Source organism: Cydia splendana, chromosome 1 (genome assembly GCF_910591565.1).
Source record: "Cydia splendana chromosome 1, ilCydSple1.2, whole genome shotgun sequence".
Classification (NCBI taxonomy): domain Eukaryota; kingdom Metazoa; phylum Arthropoda; class Insecta; order Lepidoptera; family Tortricidae; genus Cydia; species Cydia splendana.
In genome coordinates this window covers 4,541,113-4,564,378 of record NC_085960.1, presented here as the reverse complement: position 1 = coordinate 4,564,378, position 23,266 = coordinate 4,541,113, and the positions used below count along the sequence as shown (strand labels likewise).

General features: G+C 41.2%; 1 protein-coding gene across 6 annotated transcripts in view; it reads right to left on the bottom strand.

The window, feature by feature from the left end:
• Nucleotides 1-23,266, bottom strand: part of LOC134806861 (DE-cadherin) — a 402,744-nt gene that overhangs the window by 80,969 nt on the left and 298,509 nt on the right. For 4 of the 6 annotated variants that reach the window (XM_063780280.1, XM_063780271.1, XM_063780293.1 and 1 more), the window contains exons 2-6: nucleotides 8,706-8,791; nucleotides 5,433-5,552; nucleotides 2,123-2,248; nucleotides 1,629-1,778; nucleotides 500-685 (exon numbers count right to left, since the gene is read on the bottom strand). In XM_063780280.1, the coding sequence (XP_063636350.1) occupies nucleotides 500-685; nucleotides 1,629-1,778; nucleotides 2,123-2,248; nucleotides 5,433-5,552; nucleotides 8,706-8,791 (668 nt within the window). Of the gene's footprint in view, nucleotides 1-499; nucleotides 686-1,292; nucleotides 1,311-1,628; nucleotides 1,779-2,122; nucleotides 2,249-5,320; nucleotides 5,360-5,432; nucleotides 5,553-8,705; nucleotides 8,792-23,266 lie in introns of those variants that run through there. The other 2 variants (XM_063780301.1, XM_063780309.1) reach the window with 2 other exon arrangements.

The window sequence follows — 23,266 nt, the reverse complement described above, 5'->3', positions numbered from 1 at the left end:
TTAAGTTTTTCCAATGTGAAAAATAAGATTTCCGATCAAAAAAGTTATTATGTTTAAAGCAGGGTTTGAAAATATATTAAATTGTATTGCTGTTTTATCGTAAAAAATGTATTTTTGTAAACTTCTCGCGACAAAAGCTGCATTCAGTATAAATTAGTTATTATTAATAAATACACCTTTTGAGGGACACAAAACATGACTGTTATGAAAGCATAATTTTGTTTGACAAAATTGAATAAGCGTTAAAAATATATTTGGATTTTTTTAAATGTTCTAGATATCGACGACATCTATCTAAGATATGCCGCAGTGGAGATAATACCGTTCATAACATAGGTACTATATTTAATTCACCGAAAAAAGGAGACAAATCAGGTTTTCAACTCCTGACTAGTAACAAGTTTTCAAGATCCAAACTTGGTAATATTTATAACTGGGGCTCTATTTGCACAATTGGGGTTCTGTCTGTCTAATAAGGTCTAATATTAACAATACTTACATCAATAGTTTTATTTAAGAATATGACTCCGTTGTCGGGGTCTATATAGAAATAAGCTTGGTCCGGCGAGTTGGTGTCGAGACTGTAGTGGACGATGGAGTTGTTGCCGTCGTCAATATCTGTCGCTGATATCCTCATCACCTCGCGCCCGCTTGGCAGGTCTTGAGGCACGGATTCCGAATATGACTGTACATAGAAAAACATGTTAACATCAAATCTACACTAATGCATTACCACTCGCGAATCAATCAATCCAAAAAAATTTATTCAAGAAATTTTCATAATCGCAGTAAAACTTTTATGTTCAAACTGTGCAAATGTCCACACAGTGTAAGGTACTTTTCACTTAGACATGTTCTACGCGAAGCATGCCCGAAGCTTAGAGAAAGTTTCTTTTATCCAAAATAATAATAATCGTGCAGTGTGATAAAATGCGCCTAGGGGGAAAGAGCAGCCTAGCTAAAGAAAACACACCAACTACAAATGTGCAAAGAAAGTGGATATAAACACACTAAACACAAAATGATTACCAAAATCGCCTTGAGCGGCTTATGGTCCTAAATCAACATGCAGCCACATGCAAGTAGAAAAGATAATTTTCAAATCCATTTCACATTTCATATGTTACCAAAACAACATAGGAAAGTCATAGGTAATTTCAATAGTCTATTAGATTAGTTAACTAAATCTATGAGCGATGGTAACAAATGATGATACAAGAATCAAGTGTCAAAGATTAACAGTTTGTGCTTGGAACTCTCGCTCTCAGTAATTTCTGTTCATTTGGACAAACCTTCCAGACATCTCCACGGAAGACCTTTGGAAAACAGGCAAGTGTTAGTACAGTCTGGGCAACTGTTTGGGGCTAACAAGTATCTGGTTAGTCACATCAAATAATCACTGTAAGACTTGGAAGAAATGTTTAGTTAAATCCATTCCTGCAGTGCAAGACCTATAAACTTTAATGCCTGTATTAGCGTGCTAGCATCTTTACACTTTCAAATGGGCGTAATGATTCCTTGTCTCCACAATGCTGCATTAAATAAACGGCAAACAATTTTAGCATTAGACCTTAGCGATTTACCCTAACAGTTATAGCATACTTGTAAATTTTAAGAGTAATACTTACAACTTTGTCGAACACTGGCTGGTTGTCATTGATATCTTCGATGACTATTTTGATAGTGCACGCGTCGTCCAACTGTGGTTGGCCATTGTCACTCGCTCGCACAGTGATATACGCTTCTTTCTCTCTGGACGGTTCATCTCGATCAAAAACCTGCGCCATTTTGAACTTGTAAAACATTTGAAATAATAATAATAATAAACGTTTCACCTACCTCTGCCCTTGAATACATTTAACAAAAGAGTATATTAAATTTTCTAGCGAAAGAATTTCATTACAATAGATCGAAGACAGAAACGTTACGTGAAAGTAAATTAATTTTATCTACATAATATAAATAAAAGTACTGAAGATAGAAATGAAAAATTATATTCCATAGAATGTTCTCTAAGCCGTTACCATACAAATACCAGATTTTATATCGCAGAGGCTAATACAAAAGTACTATACGTAAAAGGCTAATATTATATCTAAAATGAAAAGTAAAATATACTGACATCGGCTGTAGTGATTCTGCCAGTCTCGGGGTCGACGTGGAACCGCTCCTTCTCGCCAGGAGTGGACACGAACTTGTACGTGACAGTACCACCCATCTCCGGGGGATCCCGGTCTTCAGCGTGCACCTGCAATCAGTCCATCCAATTAATATTAAGTATATAAAATAATTCTGTAAAATGGGTTAGTTTTCCTTTGAGTCACTCGGTCTGCCATTCAGAAAATAATCAAATGTAATTTTAAGGTTAAATCATATTAGCACTGTTCACAAGAAAATTTAACTCATGTCTCTATTAAGATAAGTTCGCAGCACTCCATTTTCCTTTTACAGGTACGTGGGTAACTTAATAAAAGCCATCTAAAATTGTGTAAATTTCGCAGAAGTGGGTGAATATGGCCGATTGTACATTTACCAGGACTTTAATAAAATAATAATCAATGTTCCAAAATTGAAATTGACCTTTTGTCTATCTGATTTATTATTGATATTATGTTCTCCCACATTTCACTCTAGGTATAATTATAATCCAGTTAAGGTTACAGGTTCAGGGGGGCTAATTTAATTATAGCGGCACGAGTATCCAGTATTTTCATTTCCACGTGTTTCAAAGTTGTTAAGTAATTATAAAATTTTGTCGCAGAACCCATTTATAATTTACGATCAGGAAGAGCGATTCATTTATTATTTATAACTTATTTTTACGATTAATAAACTTACAAAACGGACAACTTCAGTTGATAGGAAATAGGAAATCGGCAGTTTTATTTAGTGTCACTAGCAAGAAGAAGAGCGATTTATCAGTTCTGTGGCACAGTAATGCTATATGAAGAAATCAGTTTCCCTCACTCTTCGATTACAATATCAATATCACTTATTCGTGTAAATCATAACTTTCCGTAAAAACATAGATTCCTTGCGACCACAGCTGCACGGTAGGAATAGCTTGTAGGTGACCTGATGATTTGTACCTTATCTTACATTAAAAACATTCTTGCAGGGAGCTCCTTAGCGTTCAAGAGGAGTCTTAAGCTAAGAGTTCTAAAGCTAAGAGTTAGGTGAGGCGCCTGCTGAATAGAGATTTGTGCTTAAGTTTAAGTTGATGCTGATATTGGTCGTTATGACCATCATTTTCTTACCGTAAAACATAGGTCCCATGCGTCTGCTCCTCCTGAATGGTGAGTCGGTAGGTGGACTCAGTGGACAGCGAATTATGGTTGCCACTTACAGCTTGGGCAACCTGATTTCGATCATTCCCAAGTAGCACAGATAGCTCTATAACTACTCACTTTTAGTTCTATCTAACGCTCTGTGCGTATTAAGACACTTATAAGAGCACACTCGTGGTCCTACAGCTGTATAATAGATCTCAGTGATATTTATATAGCTTAGGGCCGATTAAAAGCTGCATTACGGCTCTGAAAACTACTATTAATACGCAAAGAGTGATATAAAGGTATATTTGCTACGACCCTATACAGCTTTAAGGGTTATCAAATGCTTTAACCGTTATAAGGTCTGTTTAGTGGATAAAATTACGCCATGTGCTGTATAAGGAGGTAATTGTGGACTTTTATTACGTTGACTTATTAAGGGAGCACAAGTGAACTATTATGAAGCTAATAGACGTATAATGGAACACATGTGGCACATAATACAGCTTGTCGCTTAACATGTTTACCACTAAGCAGCTTTTATTACACTGACTTTTAAGGGAGCACGAGTGAACTAATATGAAGCCAATAGACGTATAATGGAACACATGTGGCGCATAATACAGCTTATCGCTGAACTTGTTTACCGCTAAGCAGCTTTTATTACGCTGACTTTTTAAGGAAGCACGAATGAACTATTATAAAGCCAATAGACGTATAATGGAACACACGTGGCGCATAATACAGCTTATCGCTGAACATGTTTACCGCTAAGCAGCTTTTATTACGTTGACTTTTAAGGGAGCACGAGTGAACTAATATGAAGCCAATAGACGTATAAATGGAACACATGGGGCGCATAATACAGCTTATCGCTGAACATGTTTACCGCTAAAGCAGCTTTTATTTCGCTGACTTATTATAAGGGAGAACGATTGAGCTATTATGAAACCAATAGACGTATAATCGAACACATGTGGCTCATAATACGGCTTAGCGCTGAACATGTTTACCGCTAAGCAGCCTATTATACTACCATTGGGACTGTCTGCATAGCGGCTGTTAAAATGTTCATAAGATGCCTTATAACTGTTTAGAGGTTCACTAGTGTATCGAAATAGGGACTTGGACTTTATAGTGGTTCACTTAAGTATCTTTATCAGATATATAACAGTCGTATGCTGCATATAAGAATTTTAACGGTTCACGTTGCATTTTAACAAAGACCGCCATTTTATTGTATATAACCTACAAAATTGAAATTGCTTTTCCAACTTTTAAGGGTAACAATATGGTTTTGTGCCTGAGTTCTTAACCTAAATCATTAGTTTAGTACTTCCTATAACGTATTATTAACTTTTTATCTCATAATTCTGTCCAAACCACTGAAATAGTTTTTACACATAGCTTATTTATATCATTAAAATAAATAAATACTGATTATTTTCGTGGCGCACTGAAATTTTCTTAGATAATGTATATATATAATGTCAATAAACTTGCATTCCCAAACATCTTTCTCGCATTAATATATAAAAGATCATGTACAAACATTTAACTAAACACTTTAACAAAATGACTTATGGTGTCGTTGCGCTTAATGTTTTTGCTTCAATATAAATATGTTCACCTCTGCGTTCGTCGTCACTATACTAAATATAATAGCTGATTTTTAAGGCAGAGGTGTAAAAGTATGTTATTAATAATCTTTTATTCAGCCCAATGTCAATATTTCCCGGTATTAGGGCGCACATGTGACATATTAGCTGAATAAAGGGTAACTGGTGGTCTCTTACCCAGCCAATATACACCTCTTATAACTTCTGTTACCCCTTATAATTCCGTTAAATTGCTGCTACAACGCTCTTAAGTAGCTATGTGAACTTTAGGCTGCCTAATTTGTGCCCATTTAAGAGTTATAAAAGCTGAAAAGACGCTTATACAGCTCTTATGCAGCTTTTATATTCCAGCTTCAAGCGTATTCGTACTTCATTATGCGGCTGCTATACAACTAATCTGTGCTACTTGGGTTGGTGCCTAGATCTTACCGTAAAAACATAGGTCCCTTGCGGCTGCTCCTCCTGAACGGTGAACAGCGGTTTGTGGTTGTCCCTTAGAGCTTGGGCAACCTGACTTCGATCATTGGTGCCATGATCTTACCGTAAAAACATAGGTCCCTTGCGGTTGCTCCTCCTGAACAGTGGGTCGGTAGGTGAGGCACTCGGTGAACAGCGGTTTGTGGTTGTCCTTCACGGCCAGCTTGGGTGACGTGCCGGCGAACTGAAAGTGGTTAGAGCCCGACACGTCATATGAGAACTTAAAAAGGGTAGGTTGTGATTTTTTTGAATAAACTTTTCCTACGCTCGGTTTAATTTAGTTTAGACTTAAAGGGCATAGGTATGCTATTAGATATATAGTCACGGGACTATGATGTAGCTACGTTAATTATCGCTTCAGAAGGGAATGACAAAAAATCCGTTGAAATATACATTTTAAAATAAAAATTTACAGTAATTGAATTTCAATAACAGTTAGTGGCACATACGAGTACCATAGTATTATTATTTTTTACATGGAAGTGATATTTATTTTTCAGATTCACACTCCACTTCCTAAGGATTTTAAAGTACCATGAATAAATGGGATTTTGATTTATTTCTAGTTCTCATATAAACCGAGCGTGAAAATATTCATTTCAAAGTTTAATTCACCCGATAGGCTTACAGTATATTACACCAAATATATGATCATAAATGAAGATAAGGGTAAATTATTTAATGTATACAGTAATCCAATAGACATCGGTTGCGTGTACATGGAAGTCAATCATGTTAATAAAATCATTAAAATTAATACCTTTAATGCACCCATTACTTGTTTATGTAATCATTGGTATTATTAAAAGGCGGCTTTCATAAAAAATACCTTTCACTTTTTATTTTAGTTAAGGTAAACGTACTAGTGCTAGACATGCTAATATTGCTAATGCCCAATAGATGACACCTTGCTGTCACCTCTATTGACAATGACTTAAGTTTCAAGATGACATGTACTGGGACCGCGTCGAGCATCAGTACGTTTATCTTATGTATCTTTCAGGTTCAAAATCCATAGTAAATATTTCTACTAACCGTAAGAAAGTCTTTCCTTTGCGTACAAAATTTGTGAAGTGTTCATACAAAATAATATATACGTTTTGTCAAAGTCACAAACTGGAATAAAAGTGAAACTTTATCGAAATAATAACAGGCTAAAATCAGTCATTATATTATTTAGAAATTACAATTTGAAATAAAACAGTAAAGGTATTTTCTATAAACGCCTTAATTAATTATTACACTATACCCAAAACGTAGTACGTTAAATAAAGTCATAAAAGCCAGCAATTATTCATTATTACTACAATTTTAACTATCCACAGCTCAATTTAACTCTTTTGTCGGCATAATGGATGAATTACTGGTACCAAAGGGACGAGTTACTTTTGTCTCTAGGGCCGAAATTAATGACTTTTTCATTTAATACTCTCATTATGGGTGCTAATCGAAACAGCCCTTTATCGCCCTCCAGCAGGCTTGTTTCCTTGGAAACTTAAATTGAATTAAGAAAGTAAAAAGCTCCTGGCATTCTTGTTACAAAAATAACTCGAGCTAAGAGGGAAATGGTCGACCGCTTCTCCATACAAACGTAGGTCCATTTTCCTCTCTAGATATCAACCACAGCTATACGCCTTCATTAGACCTTCAGCACACGAGGCGTAGGCGCGAGCGTCGCGTAAGCGTGGTGTATTACGAGAGGCGTAGAGTTCTGGGCACCAAGCGTCGCGTTAGCGTGATTGTTCTGTTTGCATACAATATCTTCACGCTTATGCCTGTCGTAATGACAACAGAGATCTCATACGCTACGCTACGACTACGCTTCGTGTGCGGACTTGTTTGAGATCGTACGTGCGTAGCGCTCTCGTTCTACGCGCGTAGTACGCCACGTTTACGCGACGCTCACGCCTACGCCTCGTGTGCTGAGGGCCTTAAGCTTTTATTGCAGCTGCTTATAAAAATATGTTTACAATTAGTTTCGTCTCTAACTCTTATAATAAATAAAAAATCGAAAAACCTAACGAATATCCAAAGAGGAAAATGGGGACTGTGTTTGTATGAAAAAGTGGTCGTCCACTTTCTTATTAATTATAAAGTTATGATCTAGTTTCCTCAGTCAGTTTGACGGGATGAGAGTTAGTTTTATATGTATACGAGCTAACTTTGAGATAATCGCTATGGCGTATGGAAGTAGCTTTTAGTTGAGAAGCTCAGTTTAATGTCGTACGTACCTACAGTCAACAGCAGAAGTTGCTAAGCGGGCGAGGTGTTCAAAATTACTTTGACACGCTCTTATTCTCTTAACAACAAAGTCGCGTCAAGATGATTTCATTCATCGATCATTGAACACCTCGCCCGCTTAGCAACTATTGCTGCTGACTGTACCTATCATTTTCGTTTTGAGTATGGAGCAGTAGCCATTATAATATAATATAGACGACCAGGAAACCATTAACTTTAAGATAAAAAAACAGCATATTCTAATGTTAAAGGTAATTTCAAATCATTGTAGGTACTTTACTTACTTAAAAGAGTCCTTAGCGTTGCATACAAAATTGATTAGTCAGAAAATATATATAAAAAGGTTCACAAAAGTGAAGAAAGTTAAGACCCCTTCTTTTCTCTTTTTTATCTAAGGTACTTTCTTCTACTCTTCTGAGAAAAAAATAACACAATGTTTTCTAAAATTCACAAAAGAGTAAATAGTAATTACCTATCGTGCGTTGAATTTAACTTTTTTTTTTGTTGGAAATAAATCTAGGTGACGAGCTGACAACATATATGAATGACAATCTTCTAGCTAGAACGACAGTGACCACGGACTTTTTAAGTTGTCACTGTCACTGTTGTCACGTTTGTCGCCTCAATTAGGACAAGTTTTAAATAATTTAGGTGACAGAAAAATGAGCTTCCGTTTATGTAATATTATATACTCTAATGATTATTAAATACTTATTATACATACGCGTGTAATAGACATACAGGGCTAGCATTAGAAGTGTTAAAATACATGTTAGCGTGTCACTATAAAATACAAGAATACGTGATTTATTAGATTCTTGCGGTTATATTGCTAATAACAAAGTTAAACATTGATTATATACAGTTTATACTCACGTAAAATCCTCGCTAGCGTTAAAATATTCAAGTGACATGAAAATACATTTTTCAAAAAACTGACATATAGACTAAAGAATGACCATGACATGCGAAATACATCTATTATCATCATAAATAAAAAAAGCGTAAATAAATATAAATCTCTATCAATTAAGCTTGTTGGGTGTAAGACGGGTAGTAATGAGAGATTTTGCGCACGGCGGGAAAAGTAACTCACGGATGCTGTGTATATATTAGGTGTGTTCCCTTGGAGGTGTCTGGAGTGCCTTAGTCTCGTGACGTGGTGTGATGTGTGCTCTCGGGCTGAAAAGAAAGAAAAAACTTGTTAAAATAAGTTCGGCATTGTAATCGAGTTAATCGACCTAAAAGGAAAGGGCAGGACGATCTGAACGCATTTATTAACAATAGCAGAACCTACGCCACGCAAGTGAAATATCTACTTTAAAGCTAAAACATATTAAGGTGAATGTGGAGAAGAGCGGCATATAAAATTTATTGCAGAGAACACCGTCATAGGGCAAGAACTATCGTATTTGTATATGTTATGTCGTTCACACATACACAAAGTCACACACACACAACACACACGAAAGGAAGAGCTTCACTCCTGCTCTACCGACCTTCAGTAAGCGGAGTATGTGGACGCGAGAGTTTAAAACGATGCTTCCTCACATGGCGACCCTGACATGTTTGGCTTAGTCATTACTCCACTACTACAGACTGAAGACTAACCGACGAGTTTAGAGCATGTTCGTGAAACAATGGTTTCGCGATTGACTTAGGAACAATGCGATGCGTGCACACGTTCTGTAGGATTAGGGTTACAAGTTGGAATTTTTGTAGGTGGACTACTTATTGGAGAATCTCTAATAGTAAATCGTATCTGATACGATATCCGATGGGTCTAGTAGTAGTGAAACACAAAGGCGATATTATCCCTTTAGGGATTGGGGTCTTATTGCAACTTTTACTATGGTCAAATAAATCGGTCTCACAGAAAACATCGAAATCTGATCAGCCTAAATGTATGAAGCAGCAACAATTTTATTGATTACCTACTATGGGATCAAGTAAAAGTTGCTCAGTATGACCTATCAAGTCGCAAATTATGGCTAAGGGTTGAAAAAACACCCTGTATTGTCAATACAATACAATACAATACTCTTTATTGCACACCTCACGTATGTGATACGTGTATACGTATTGTCTCTTTTTCAAAAATAATTTCATGCTATATATCCTAAACGTCAACATTTTTCGTTTCACGAATGAAGTCCTTTTGCCAATTAAAACAGAACAATATTTGAAAATACTCGTATTTCAATATTGCAGATGTTGTATACTACTTCGTTACTTTAACCACATTAAAAAAATCGAATATCAAAACAATCAATCAAATAAATTTAGTAGCACAACTACAAGCATTTGATTTTTCAGCGAGATTTGAAACGTGGTTGTTTACGATTTCGTTTCGGGTATTTGCAAAATGATGATACAAACGTTATATTCTTTATTATATTGATTTTACTGCGGCCGTTTTGTATTTTATAGGAACAAACCTAACTATATACATGCTACGACACATAGCCACACCGCAACCATTTAAGTATATCCATCCAGTAGTTTATAAGATGCAAGGGAATGAAAAATATCACTCAGTCAGCACGTCAAATAATAAACAGATTTTTTTGGAAAAGTTTGTCTGTAAACCAGGGTTTAACTGTACACTTTTTGATCGAGCGAAGCGTCTCCGTTTCGGCTTGGGCAACAATGCTTTCGTATAGTGCGACATAAAATACATAGTAGAAAGTAAAAAAAAATGGAACTAAAAAATGTACATAGTAAATTGTTGCCATGTTTAAGCATTTTACGTCAAAAATGTGACAGTTAAGCAGGAAGTGGCAATAATTTTCTACAATTTCTTGTCAGACTATACGTCCGGCTGTTCTCTACGGGTCGTATTTGTACCGATTCTCGTGAAGCAACCAGATTTTTTTGGGTTTTTTTTTTCTAAATGGCGAAGCAAGAGATTCTCGAGTTCTGCAGCTCACAGAGCCAATTGTCTGTGCTATTGTGTAGGTACAATGATAGGTTTAGCCAGCCTTCACCGTAGCCTGTTCCACAAATGCTATTGTCCAGGTGTTCTCGTCCATTGTACTGTATTTAGCAAGGCTTTGTACGGAGCTACTGGAGTGCTGAGAGTATCAAGTGAACGTCCGTCTTGCAAATTTGATAATAGCTGAAGTGCTCCACTTCTTAGTACGTGAATGCGGTGCACTAGGTTGGGAAATGTACGGCACATTAAATCTGAATAAGATTGGAGTAACAAACATGTTTATATAAATCATCATCATCATCATCCGCTTGCCCTTATCCCATACACACACAAACATAAACATGTTTATATAAAAATTATGAGAAAATATTACACAAATCGGCCTAGTCCCACAGTAAGCTCAATAACTTCAATAAGGCTTGTTTGCGTTACATTACTGTCAAAATCGATGTTGTTGTTGACCGTATTTTTGACATGTGCAGTAATTTCGTGCTGCAATATAATGCTAATACTAGTGCTCCACATGCTAATGCCCAATAGATGACAACTTGCTGTCACCTCTATTGACAATGACTTAAGTTTCAAGATGACATGTACAGGGACCGCGTCGAGCACCAGTACGTTTACCTTACCTTATTTCGTGATTAAAATATTAGGTATGAAGAGCAATATACATGTTTGAATAGTAATTGGTGAAAACTAATTTTCACGATGGCACTTTGTAAAAATTAATTTTGACTGAAAATTCCCAGTTACAACTAGTTTTCACCGATAAATAGGGAAAACGCGTTTTCACTAAAACGGGTTTCTACATACTCGTGTACAAGTAGCGCACTATACTAACGCAAGACTAATGGCCTTCTGAAGTCATATTGCTATCTCTTTCATGCTTATCCAGGTCCAGCGCTATTGAAAGGGATGGCATTATAACTTCAGTCAGTACTGCGATTACTATAGTTGCTGTAGCACGCACGACGCGGTATCAGCGCGCTGCGACATAATCTTAAACTACGGCTATCTGCCGTTATCGGAGTCAGCGCGAGTGCTGGGTAGGGTTGTCACCTCAGTGCAACACCAAATCTTTTTTTAGGGTTCCGTTCCAACAAGGTACAAAAGGAACCCTTATGGTGCGACTCTGTCCGTCTGTCCGTCCGTCTACATCGCTAAATATCGCGAAAACTACTGCAGTTATCGATTTGAAATTTGGAATAGTTATGATCAACGCTAACCCAAGTAAATTGGAAGTGTAATTTTTTGATTTTATTTTTATTAATTATGGAAAATGCCTAAAATATATTTTTAAACTAGTCGCTAGTGGTCCTGTGTACGAACTGTATTAAGTTTTGATAGTTTCGGACCTTCCCTACTTAAGTTACGGATGTCTGTAACGTCTGTAAATATGTTTCGTCGCCTAGTAAATCAACTTGAGAAACTTGAAACAAAAAAGCAATCGAAGATGTGAACTGTATATTTTTTTTCCATATGAAATATTCCTTTCTATATTCGTTTAACAAATATAAACTCTTAATCTTGGAAAGAAGCGTCTGCGGGGAAATCATGACAAGATATTCCTATAAGTATTGTATATCTGTCTGCCCCGAACTATCGCGTCCCTACTGGTAATGGGTTTAATTGTTATGTAAACAACCCGGAATAATCTACATTGACTGAATAATATCAAAACATTAGCATATCTCCGGCGTGAAATATTTTACACGCACGCTTAGGCGAGATTATCTTTTACATTGCGGGTTATGTCTCCGCGTGGAATTGCCGTTTCAAGTACAATCGGCGGCAGAAATGCTACGCGGCAAATATATCCTAAACAGTAAAGAGATATGACTTAACCGTAGTACGTAGGAAACTATCCTAACTTCTTCCTTCCTGCCTCACACAGCTTAACTGTGGAATAAACTGTCGCCCACGGTATTTCCGGACCGATACGACCTTCAAACCTTCAAGAAAACAGCGTCCTAAAGGCCGGTAACGCACTTGTAACCCCTCTGGTGTTGCAGGTATCCATGGCCGACGGTAATTGCTTACCATCAGGCGATTAGATAATTGAAATTGATTAGGCTGCTCGTTTGCCTCCCGGCCATATCATAAAAAAATCTGTTTTACAGCTACGCACCGAGGTCGTAAGATCACTCGATGGTGACCTATGTAGACTACCCAGCCACTAAAATTGAGCCTGACGCGCTTAGCTCACGGTCATCATATTAATTTTAACCCTTTGACCAGGGGTGCGAAACTCCTCCCTTCGGGCAAACTGGGCTCCGTTCGGCTCAGCATTGCTCCGAGCAATTATTAGAGTTGTCACAACTTGACGTCCCTTTGCGTGCACGACCACAGATAAGATAATTGCTTGAATGTTGACAACCTTAAATAGCCAAAAGGGATAGTGCCATATGTTAGAAAAGGACAGCATGATTTGACCCTGAACTACTGCAAAGTTCGGTTTTGTAGGAAGTTTCCTTTCTCTACGGTAGTACTATTCTTTATTCTGTGCTTTGATCATTAAAGACGTCTAGTGACGCGCGCGGCTACCGCCCAATATCAACCTTCGTGCTTTCCGACAAGGTTTGCGATGACGCACACGATAGGCGTTCAAATGTCACCCACTTGTGTTGCTTTAGGGTGGTATTCAACCTGTCCAATTTATTTGTCCAATGTGCATTGCGTCTCAATCTCTTATTAAGCAAAAACATACCACCACCAAGATATTAGATACATGGAATAGGTACCGATAGTTACTTATGTAACTGACGGTACGGTACGACCCAGATTGTAAACGAAGGAGTTAAGAAGTCATTGTTTTTATTACTTTAAAAGTTTAAGCCATAGGATATTAACGGCCTGAAATTATTGACTTTATGTACAGAATCTATTTGATCTATTTTCATTATTACTTACCTCCGGTATCTTCAATTGAAATTGTTATTACGAGGGTAATAATGGCGAATTTGTTAAATATCATTCAACCATCGAAAATATTGAATAAAAAACTCGGCCAGGGTTTGAACCTGTATCGATACGCTTTACAGGGGCTACCAAAACGCGAACCCGTGGCAATAATTATGTTAAAATAGTAAAACATCAACCTCTTATTTATATAACTTTATAAAATTAATTAGTTAATTTATGTATTATTTTCATATAAATTAATAAGTTAAAATGACAGATTAAGACAAACGACTATTAGCTAATTGGGGCTTGTAATGAATAACGCCACAAGTATTTATAAACAATTGACAGGTAATACGTTAGAAAGAAGTCACAACAGAAAACCTCGGAAACAATCAAACAATACACTCCTAACATATACTTATCGTCAATTTTCATACACTACGCACTAAAATGATTTGCATTTCACCATAATAATTACGTGAACAATAACACCCCTTTGGGCCTTTTGTCGTACAATAAACGTTTTAGTCACAAAGAGGTTTTTGTGTGGCCGTCAAACCGTTTGATGGATAGAAAACTATCGGGACTTAAAAAGCTAATGATCGAACGGGTTTTTCGGTAAGCCTCGAGGCTATTTACGAAAAAATATGTACCCGATGGCTAGCTGCAGCCAGTAGGTACCTATATTTAGAGACCCCCAACACTAGTGTCTCCCGAGCTTCGAGCAACACGGGGAAGGGAGACGGCATTCGTAGGTACTATTTCCTCTCTGCCGAAGCATAGGTACAACTGTACCTATGGCGGTGCGTGTAGTGACTCGTTCGTACACAAAAAGAGATCGAGGTGTCCAAGATTTGTCTTTGACGTGTCATCATCATCATGTCAGCCCTTTATCGCCCACTGCTGAGCATAGGCCTCTCTTCTAGTACGCCACTTGTCCCGGTCCTGAGCTAATCTCATCCAGAAGTGACCCGCAATTTTCCGGATGTCGTCCACCCAACGAGCCAACGGACGCCAGGCGCTTCTTTCATTTGAAAGCGGCCACCATTCTGTTAACATTTTAGTCCACCTGCCATCACTCTGCCTAGCAACATGTCCCGCCCAATTCCATTTTAGTTTGGTAATGACGAAACCCACGTCATGCACCTGAGTGTATATCATAGTTTCGGACACGTACTCTAGGAGTATCCTGCTGTCGAATGTTCGTTGATTCGAATGTTGCTGGATCGAATGTTCGCTGGGTCGAAATACTTGTGGCCGAATTATGCATAATCGAAAAATCGTAATCTAGAATTGTATGGGTTCGATTTGTTGTGTATCGTATGTTGCTGGATCGAATGTTCGCTGGGTCGAAATAATACAAAGCTATTTATACTAATATTGTCGTAAATAGCTATTAGGGTTCATGTACGTGTTTAATTAGTCTCTACGTTTAGGTTACTATTTTTACTTTTGTATATCATGTTTTACTTTGTGCTCGTATATTATGTCAAATGAATTGCGTGGAATGTTTTATATCTAGTTATAAGTCTAGGATTCATGCTCCTTTCATACGTGCTTAATATTGTACCTATTTATAAGTCTAGGATTCGTGCTCCTTTCATACGTGCTTATAATTAACGAGATTGGCAAAAATATACATTACTGACTCTGCATGATACACCCACTAGTTGAAGAAGGTACCAAACGGCCTTGTGTTTTACTATATAAGGCAGAGCCGTTTCGTGGCTTATTCAGAGGATTCCCGCTCCGACCGCCGCGCCGCGCGCACGCGTGCTTAGCTCGTACCTACTGAGTGCCGATCTTTTCTCCGCCGCGTTGAGCCTGGCTCCGCGTGCTGGATTTTTGTTCGTTTCATCGCCGCGTTGAGCCTGGCTCCGCGTGCTGGATTTTCGAATAGTGCCTAAGCCACGTTGTAGCCCTGCTCCGTGTGCCTTTTTACTGGATTGCTGTGAAGTGTTAATATAGAGATAGTGACTCATAAACAGTGCCACCCTGCCGTGTTTCGGTTTGTTTACTGAGATAGTTTTAGTTCCCAAATCATTGATAACTTAGTGCCCCCCCCCTCTCCACCCTTCACATCATTCCCCCCGGTACAGGGTACTGGGGGAGAGCGAAAAATCAACATGACAACGAAAATGGAAGTTATGGACATGTTCGTGGACTCGTATTGTCCACACCTGCACGGCCAATGGCTCGAACACAAAATAAAACTAGCGGCTGCGACCAGCGCCGCTGGCCTTACCGGCACTTCCACGCCGGCTCCTAGCCAGCCCCCAGAGGCTTCGCAGGAGCGGCGGCCCCTGCAACCGACAGCCGACACCTATGTGGACACCTCAGCTAGCAAAGGTAGGGTTTCACCCACTCGCAATATAGACAGATATTACTCACCGGACATGACTACATTAAAATCAGACAATTATGATTATAGACGACGTGACTTAGAGGCGCGCCATCGAGGCAACCATCGCGCACGTTCGCAGTCACTCTCGCAACGCAGCGTTAGCGCGTCCTCTCGCTCACACCCTTACAGACTAACCTCTCCCTCACAAGACGAAGTGCGCACCCCCCGGTCTAGGTCGCGTTCCCCCCAAACAGATGAAATTTATAATATAATAATGAGCGCAAATCGCGGTAGCGTGTCCAAATCAAAAAGCGTCAGAGACCAGCTAAGTAATACGGACAGCGGCTCTGACGGCGAATTCACTTCTTTAAAATCTGACGAGGACTACGAACAGGCCAAAGCAAGGAAAAGTAGGAGGAGGAAGCCTTCAGTCAAGACTCCCACCCCCCCCACCATTCAATCCCACCCAACAATTCCGATCTCGCAGAACCGGTTCTCTCATCTACCTCAAGACGAATGGCCTAATTCTCAACCAGGTCGTAATACTAACATTTCTCAAGTTAGCCACCACGCGTCACCAGCTCATACTCATTCACAATCTCCAAACCACCACTCGCAAATTAAATCTCAGAACACCCAAGAGATGGAGTTGGTATACGATGACGAGGACAACGACTCACTTGCTGAGGACGATGACTATAACAATTATACAGAAGAAGAAGAGGATGAGGACCAGCCCAAAAGGAAGCCCAGATCCCCCCCTTCTTTAGTAGTTTACGACCCTAATAGGTGGGCAACTCTCTCCAAGCAAGCTAACATCAAAAAACTAGGGTTCCTAAGGTCACATGTAGGTATAAGCAAATATACAAAAGAACCCATACTATATATAGACACCCAGACCCCAGATCAATACAGAGGCTGGCGTAAACTGTTAAAGGATGGTTTCCACTCCCACCCTACTGGCAAGCAGAGGAAACTGAGGGTGGTTATCCTCGGTTTGCCAGTGAGCATCGAAACCGATGATATTAAAAATGACCTTATTAGCAAAGACCTCCCGGTACTAGAAGTTACTAGAATGTTAAAAGGCCCTAAAGATAAACGCGAACCTTTTAACGCAGTCAAGGTCGTTCTAGACCTAACTAAAAAAGGTAAAAAAATATTCGATATCCAGCATGTGTGTGGCCTTAGTGGGCTCAAAATTGAACCACCTCACAGGAGCAACAGAGTGGCTCAATGTCAAAAATGCCAACGATATGGCCACACCGCTAAATACTGTCAAATGCCACCAAGGTGTGTCAAATGCCCAGGTAACCATCTCACAGTCAACTGCGACAGACAGACTGACCCGGTAACAGGTAAATATGTAACCACATGTGTGTTGTGCGGAGGAAACCATTCTGCAAACGCCTCAATTTGCCCGGCAGCCCCACCTCCAAAAAATGCCAGACCCCGCCGCAGAAGGGGTAATAACAATAACACCCGTACCCAACCGATCTCACCCTCAAACCAGACTAACTTCGATCTCTCTCAGGCAGAGACAGGTGATGCCAGGGGCACCTTTCCAAACCTACCCACTCCCCATAACCTTTCCTCTCAAAATCAAACCCAGCCTCAACAAAAACCACCCCAACAAAAAGCAACAGTGAAACATAGTACAAACTTCACATGGGGCAGAAACCCCCCCCCTTCCCACCCTCCAACCCAACCCTGGCAACCAAATCCTCCTGCAAATCAACGCAAAGCACAAACTCCTCACCTATATCAAATGAGCTCCTCCCCCTCTCCTTCACAATCCAAAACTTCCCCCCCACCACCCACAGTGCCTCAATATCATGAGCCGCACTCGTCAGTAAATTACAATAAAAGGCGATCAGCAGTCCCACCTCCGCAACAATCACACCTCCCCCTCACTCCACACTCTTATGGCAACCCTGAAGCGGACTTACAATTAGTAATGGACATGGCAAATACATTAGACATAGACGAGGTCTGCTTATTGGCCACTAAAATAAGGAACGCAAATTCCACAGCACAGCAACTAATAGCCATGGCCCAACATGCAAAACTACTATCAAACATTAAAAACTTATGTAAAAATAGCGTAAATGGACTACACGCCCGTTAACAGATGTAAGCCAAAATCAATTAACATAGGTTTTTATAACATTAATGGAATACAAGGAAAAAAGGAAGAACTAGCTAGTGCCATGAAATCACTACAATTGGACATTCTCCTGGTCCAGGAGACGTTCCTAAAGCCAAATCATAGATGCCCCAAGATTGCAAATTACAAACTAATTAGAAATGACAGATTAGGTATAATGAAAGGTGGTACCTTAATATATTATAAAAAAGAGTTACACTGCTCGGTCATCCCCCCTCCAACCCTAACCAACTTAGAAATTTCTGCATGTAGAATAGCACTCACAGGCCACAACCCTATCACAATAGTCTCTGCATACCAGCCTGCCTCCAAAAGTATCATCCTGCAGGACCTGGAGATCGTGTTTGGCATGGACGAGTCGGTCATATTGGCCGGCGACTTCAATGCCAAGCACGTTCAATGGAACTGCAGGTTGAACAATGGTAATGGCAGGCTGTTATGCCAGTATCTTCTAAAATCTGACCCCCCGATTGACATATTATCTCCCCTTGAGCCTACTCACTATCCAGCACAGGATGATTTCTTACCAGACATTCTGGACGTCGCACTCATGAAAAATGTTTCACTCAGAATGCGATCAATAGAGGTGGCACACATCCTTAACTCCGACCACAGACCTGTCATCCTGAGGCTAGGCCCCCCCCCAACGGATCCAGACGCCACAAAGAAGGTGGTGAACTGGGCAAACGTGGGGGTGGAACTGGCCAGGGAGGACAGCCCACTTCTAAACCTACTAAACCCTAACCTATCATCAAAGGCCTCACTGGAGAAGGCAGTCGAGGACTTAACCAAGGGCTTTCAAGATGCCATAAATAGGTGTACCAGGTCAGTCCCGGCTGATGATGATAGACGATGGCAGCTTCCCCCCGAGATCAATGACTTAATTAATAGGAAAAACATTGTCTTAAAAAATTACGATCGCTTTCCCTCCCGTGAGAGCAAAACTGAAATCAACCGGCTCCAAAGGCAAATTAAGGAAAAGTTAAAGATTCACAGGGAGGACAAGTGGAATGACATGCTTGGAGAGATTAGGCCAGGTCACCAAGCCTATTGGCAACTGGCCAGGTCTTTCAAGGCTGACACGGCAGTGTTAATGCCTCCACTTGTTCGCCCTGACTCCCACCTACCGGCTTTTACTGACACCGAAAAGGCCGAATGCCTGGCCGTGAGCCTGGAGGACCAATGCTCTCCCGGCAGGGAACCAATTGATCCAGATCACATCCCCTTAATAGAGGAGGAGGTGGAGGAGCTCTTATTAGAACCCCCAGCTGATCCCCCACTCCAGCAGATTTCTTTTACAGAACTTAAAAGAATAATAAACAAATTAAAACCATTGAAAGCACCTGGACTAGACGGAATACCCAACAGATTTTATAAACTTCTCCCAGACCCTCTTATTCACATTCTATTAAAGATTTATAATGCAGCTCTTGACGGCTGCCACTTTCCAACAGCGTGGAAGGTGGCAGTCGTCATTGGCATTCCAAAGCCGGGTAAACCCAGTAATATTCCCACTAGCTATAGACCCATCAGCCTCCTCAACATCATGGGCAAAATTTATGAACGCTGTGTCCTCAATAGGATTCACCAACATACAGACGAAAATGACATCTTACAGGGGGAGCAGTTTGGGTTCAGGGCGAACCACTCTTGTGTGCATCAAGTTCACAGAATCACAGAGCACATCCTTCACCGGCTGACGGAGAGAAGGAGACCCATCCCAACGGGAGCAGTCTTCCTCGATGTGGCCAAAGCCTTCGACAAGGTATGGCACACCGGCTTGATTTACAAGCTGAACAAACTAGGTGTGCCAACACGTCTCATTCATATCATTAGAGACTTCTTAACCGGTCGAAGCTTTGGTTACAGAGTGGAGGGGTCCCTCTCTACCTTTCACCCCGTGAAGGCAGGTGTACCTCAGGGTTCGGTTCTGTCGCCAACGCTGTTCTCCCTGTACGTCAACGACTTACCCAAAGTACAAGATGTCCAGTACGCACTATTTGCTGATGACACAGCGTTCTATGCCTCATCCCGCTCTCCAACCATGCTCACCTCTCTCCTCCAGCGAGCGGCTGACTCCCTAGGGGACTGGTTCGACCGCTGGAGAATTGAGGTGAACCCTGAAAAAAGTGTCGCCATTCTCTTTACCAGAAAAGGAGGAGGTCTTCAACAAACCCAACAAAATTACGACAAAATTAAACTTTTTAACAAATATATCACTTGGAGCGAGCATGCCAAGTACTTGGGGGTAACCTTGGACACTCGCCTTAATTTCCATAAACATATAAAAATAGTAAGGGACAGGGCAGCTTTTATTATGGGTCGTTTGAATCCTCTCATTAAAGGCAACAACAACATGAGCATCAGGGCAAAAATAACGCTGTACAAAACATGTATTAGACCCATACTATCCTACGCCAGCGTTGTCTTCGCCCACTCATCCAAGTACAAACTTAAATCTTTCCAAATTCTCCAGAACCGTTTCCTCAGAAGGGCAGTTGGTGCGGCCTGGTATATTAGAAACGAAGACCTCCACCATGACCTGAACCTCCAATCAGTCCAGAACTTTTTCCAATATGCCTCAAGGAGGTACTTTGACAAAGCCCCCCATCACTCTAATCCACTAATAGTCTCCACAGTTTCCTACACCCCCTCACCAAACCCCAAAAGAGGAAAACGCAGACCAAAACACGTTCTCACAGACCCAGATGACGATATAACGATCAGGTTAAACGAAGACCCCCCCCGTAAAGAAACTTTCCCACCTGACTGCACACACAAAATAGACCTGACAAACCTGACAGACAATGACGCCATAACTGCAATAGCACATATTATAAATATACCAAAGCGACTAAAATCAAACCCGCGAGTGGGTGTACCCCTAACTTTTGCTCCACAGGTCACCACGTCTCAACATATGGCTGCAGGGGCGGTCGCTCAGGCTAACACCTAGCGGGGCCCATGTCTACTACTCCGATCCAAATATGTCATCATTTCGCTCTCTCCCGCTTGACAGACAAACCGACAACCTATTTACAATTAAATAAAACTGACTAGACTAACCCAACTGACCAATAACTAACTAACACCCTCACAGGAGGTTAAGACCTGAGTCCCTTCAGGACGCAGGCATCTTTTTCATTCCCCGGGATGTCCCTTCGGGACACCCCGGCGTCAAACCTATGGATATGATAGAGGCCCCAATTTTCTCTAAATTCCATTAAAAATCCTCAAAAAAAAAAAAAAAAAAAAAGGCTTATTCAGAGATATCAGAGACATCAAGAGAGCTTCACTCATACCAGCCTGAACACTCTCCAAGTGAATAAATCAAATATATGTGTTTTCATTTCACACAACACATATACCGGTAAATGGAGGTATAGCGGACTTCGAGACAGCACAGCGGCCAGCGCGTTCCAGCGGCGGATTTCTACGCTTCTCCCAACGAACCCCCACATCACGAAAAGCTACAGTCTACACTCCACAGTTTGGTCCTTTTGAAGCCGGATGAAGATAGAAAAACGTACGCGCTGAGTTTCAAGCGACATAGCTTAACTCAGACATCAAGATAGAAAAACGTACGCGCTGAGTTTCAAGCGACATTGCTTAACTCAGACAGCAAGAAAGAAACAAGTACGCGCTGAGTTTTAAGCGAACGTTGCTTGACTCAGACGGCAAGAAAGAATAAAGGACGCGCTGAGCCTAGAAGTTCGCTTCGGTTTAGACCCAAACCCTATACCTTTCCGTAACCCATTTACCGGCTTGCCGGACGGACCGTGCAGCGTCGTAGATTAATCTCCGCTCACGTGTCCTGGCAACTTTCGTTGCATGTGTCACATGGTTGATGCCCACACACTGCTTTCGAACGTTCTAGGCATTGCACTTTGCCATTGCGGGAGATTCAGTGCCACGAGGGATCCACGCTTAGGGCACTGACGTTGCGCACGGCAACGGTCAGTCATAGGCATAGGCAGGTCAAGTTAGGGACCCCCGCGTGTGTTAAGTGAAGTGGTTCCAGCCAGAAAGATGTCCGAAAAGGAAGCAAGGAGCCTACGACCACGCACCAAGGGCCCACCTGCGCCCGCACCGAACATGGATACCCCTACCCCCTCGTCTGGTAAGACTACGTCCAACGAGACTAATACGTGGAGCATGGGCACCAGTGGCAACCCGAATGCTACCGGTGGAACCGAGTCGGTACACTCGGAGATGTTAGACGCCACCGTAGTAAATCGTAGTAGGTCGAATACGCTAGTGAATAAAGACACCGATGCGCCGCCGCCGCCGTCGCGGGCGCCGTCTAATCGCGAATTAAAGAATCGCAAATCGGTTAGGGAACGCGACAATGAATTGTCCGTGCTAATGGCCGAGCTCGAGGTTCATAAAGCCCGTCTGGTCGTTGCTAAGACCGAGTCCGACACTGCCAATTTACGGCTGCAGATTGCGCAATTGAAGGCGCAGTCTCGCGGCGGCAGTGACGCGACCGTCGAAGCTTCTAAGACAGGGTCCGTCACTGCAAATTTGCGGCCGCAGGTTGCGCCACTGAAGGCGCAGTCTGTCGGCAGCAGTGACGCGACCGTCGAAGAACGTACTAGAAGTTGGGTAGAACGACAAGCTAGGTCACAGCGCGAGGTCGCGAAAGAAAACGTTAAATTCCCGCCGCCGAAAAAGACCGCGCAGCCGCCGCCGCTTGCAGCCGCCGACCGGGCTAGCAGACCGCCCCCGCGCGTTTTAGAGGTACCGCACGGTACCTACGCGCCAATGTACCATAAACCGCCGGAATTACCTGCATTCGGCGGAGATATCACCGAGTGGATATCATTTAGGGCAGAGTTCGAAGATACGTCGCCCATGTTTAGTGCCGTCAATAACGTCAGTCGGATTAGGCGCGCACTTAAGGGCGAAGCTCGGACGGCCGTAAAATCAATAATGTACACGGTTCAGGATCCGTACGAGATAATGGAAGCGCTGGAACGGCAGTTCGGCGACCCTGAGGAGATTGTTCTTACGGAAATTCATAATATTAAACGCATGCCGCGTTTATCCGAAGACAATTCGAATATAGCCTCATTCGCCGCGCATGTAGCGAATGCCGTCGCCACCATTAGATCCTTGCGTCAAGAGAAATACTTGCACGCGCCTGAGCTCGTGAATAAAATCGTGGATAAATTAAATCTGATAGTGCGCTATGAATGGGCCAAATACTGGCAGTCTAACGTAGAAACACCCGGGTTAGTAGCAATTTCCGAGTTTCTTAACGAAATTAGTACTGCGGCCAAGCGCATAAACCGATATAAGCCGTCC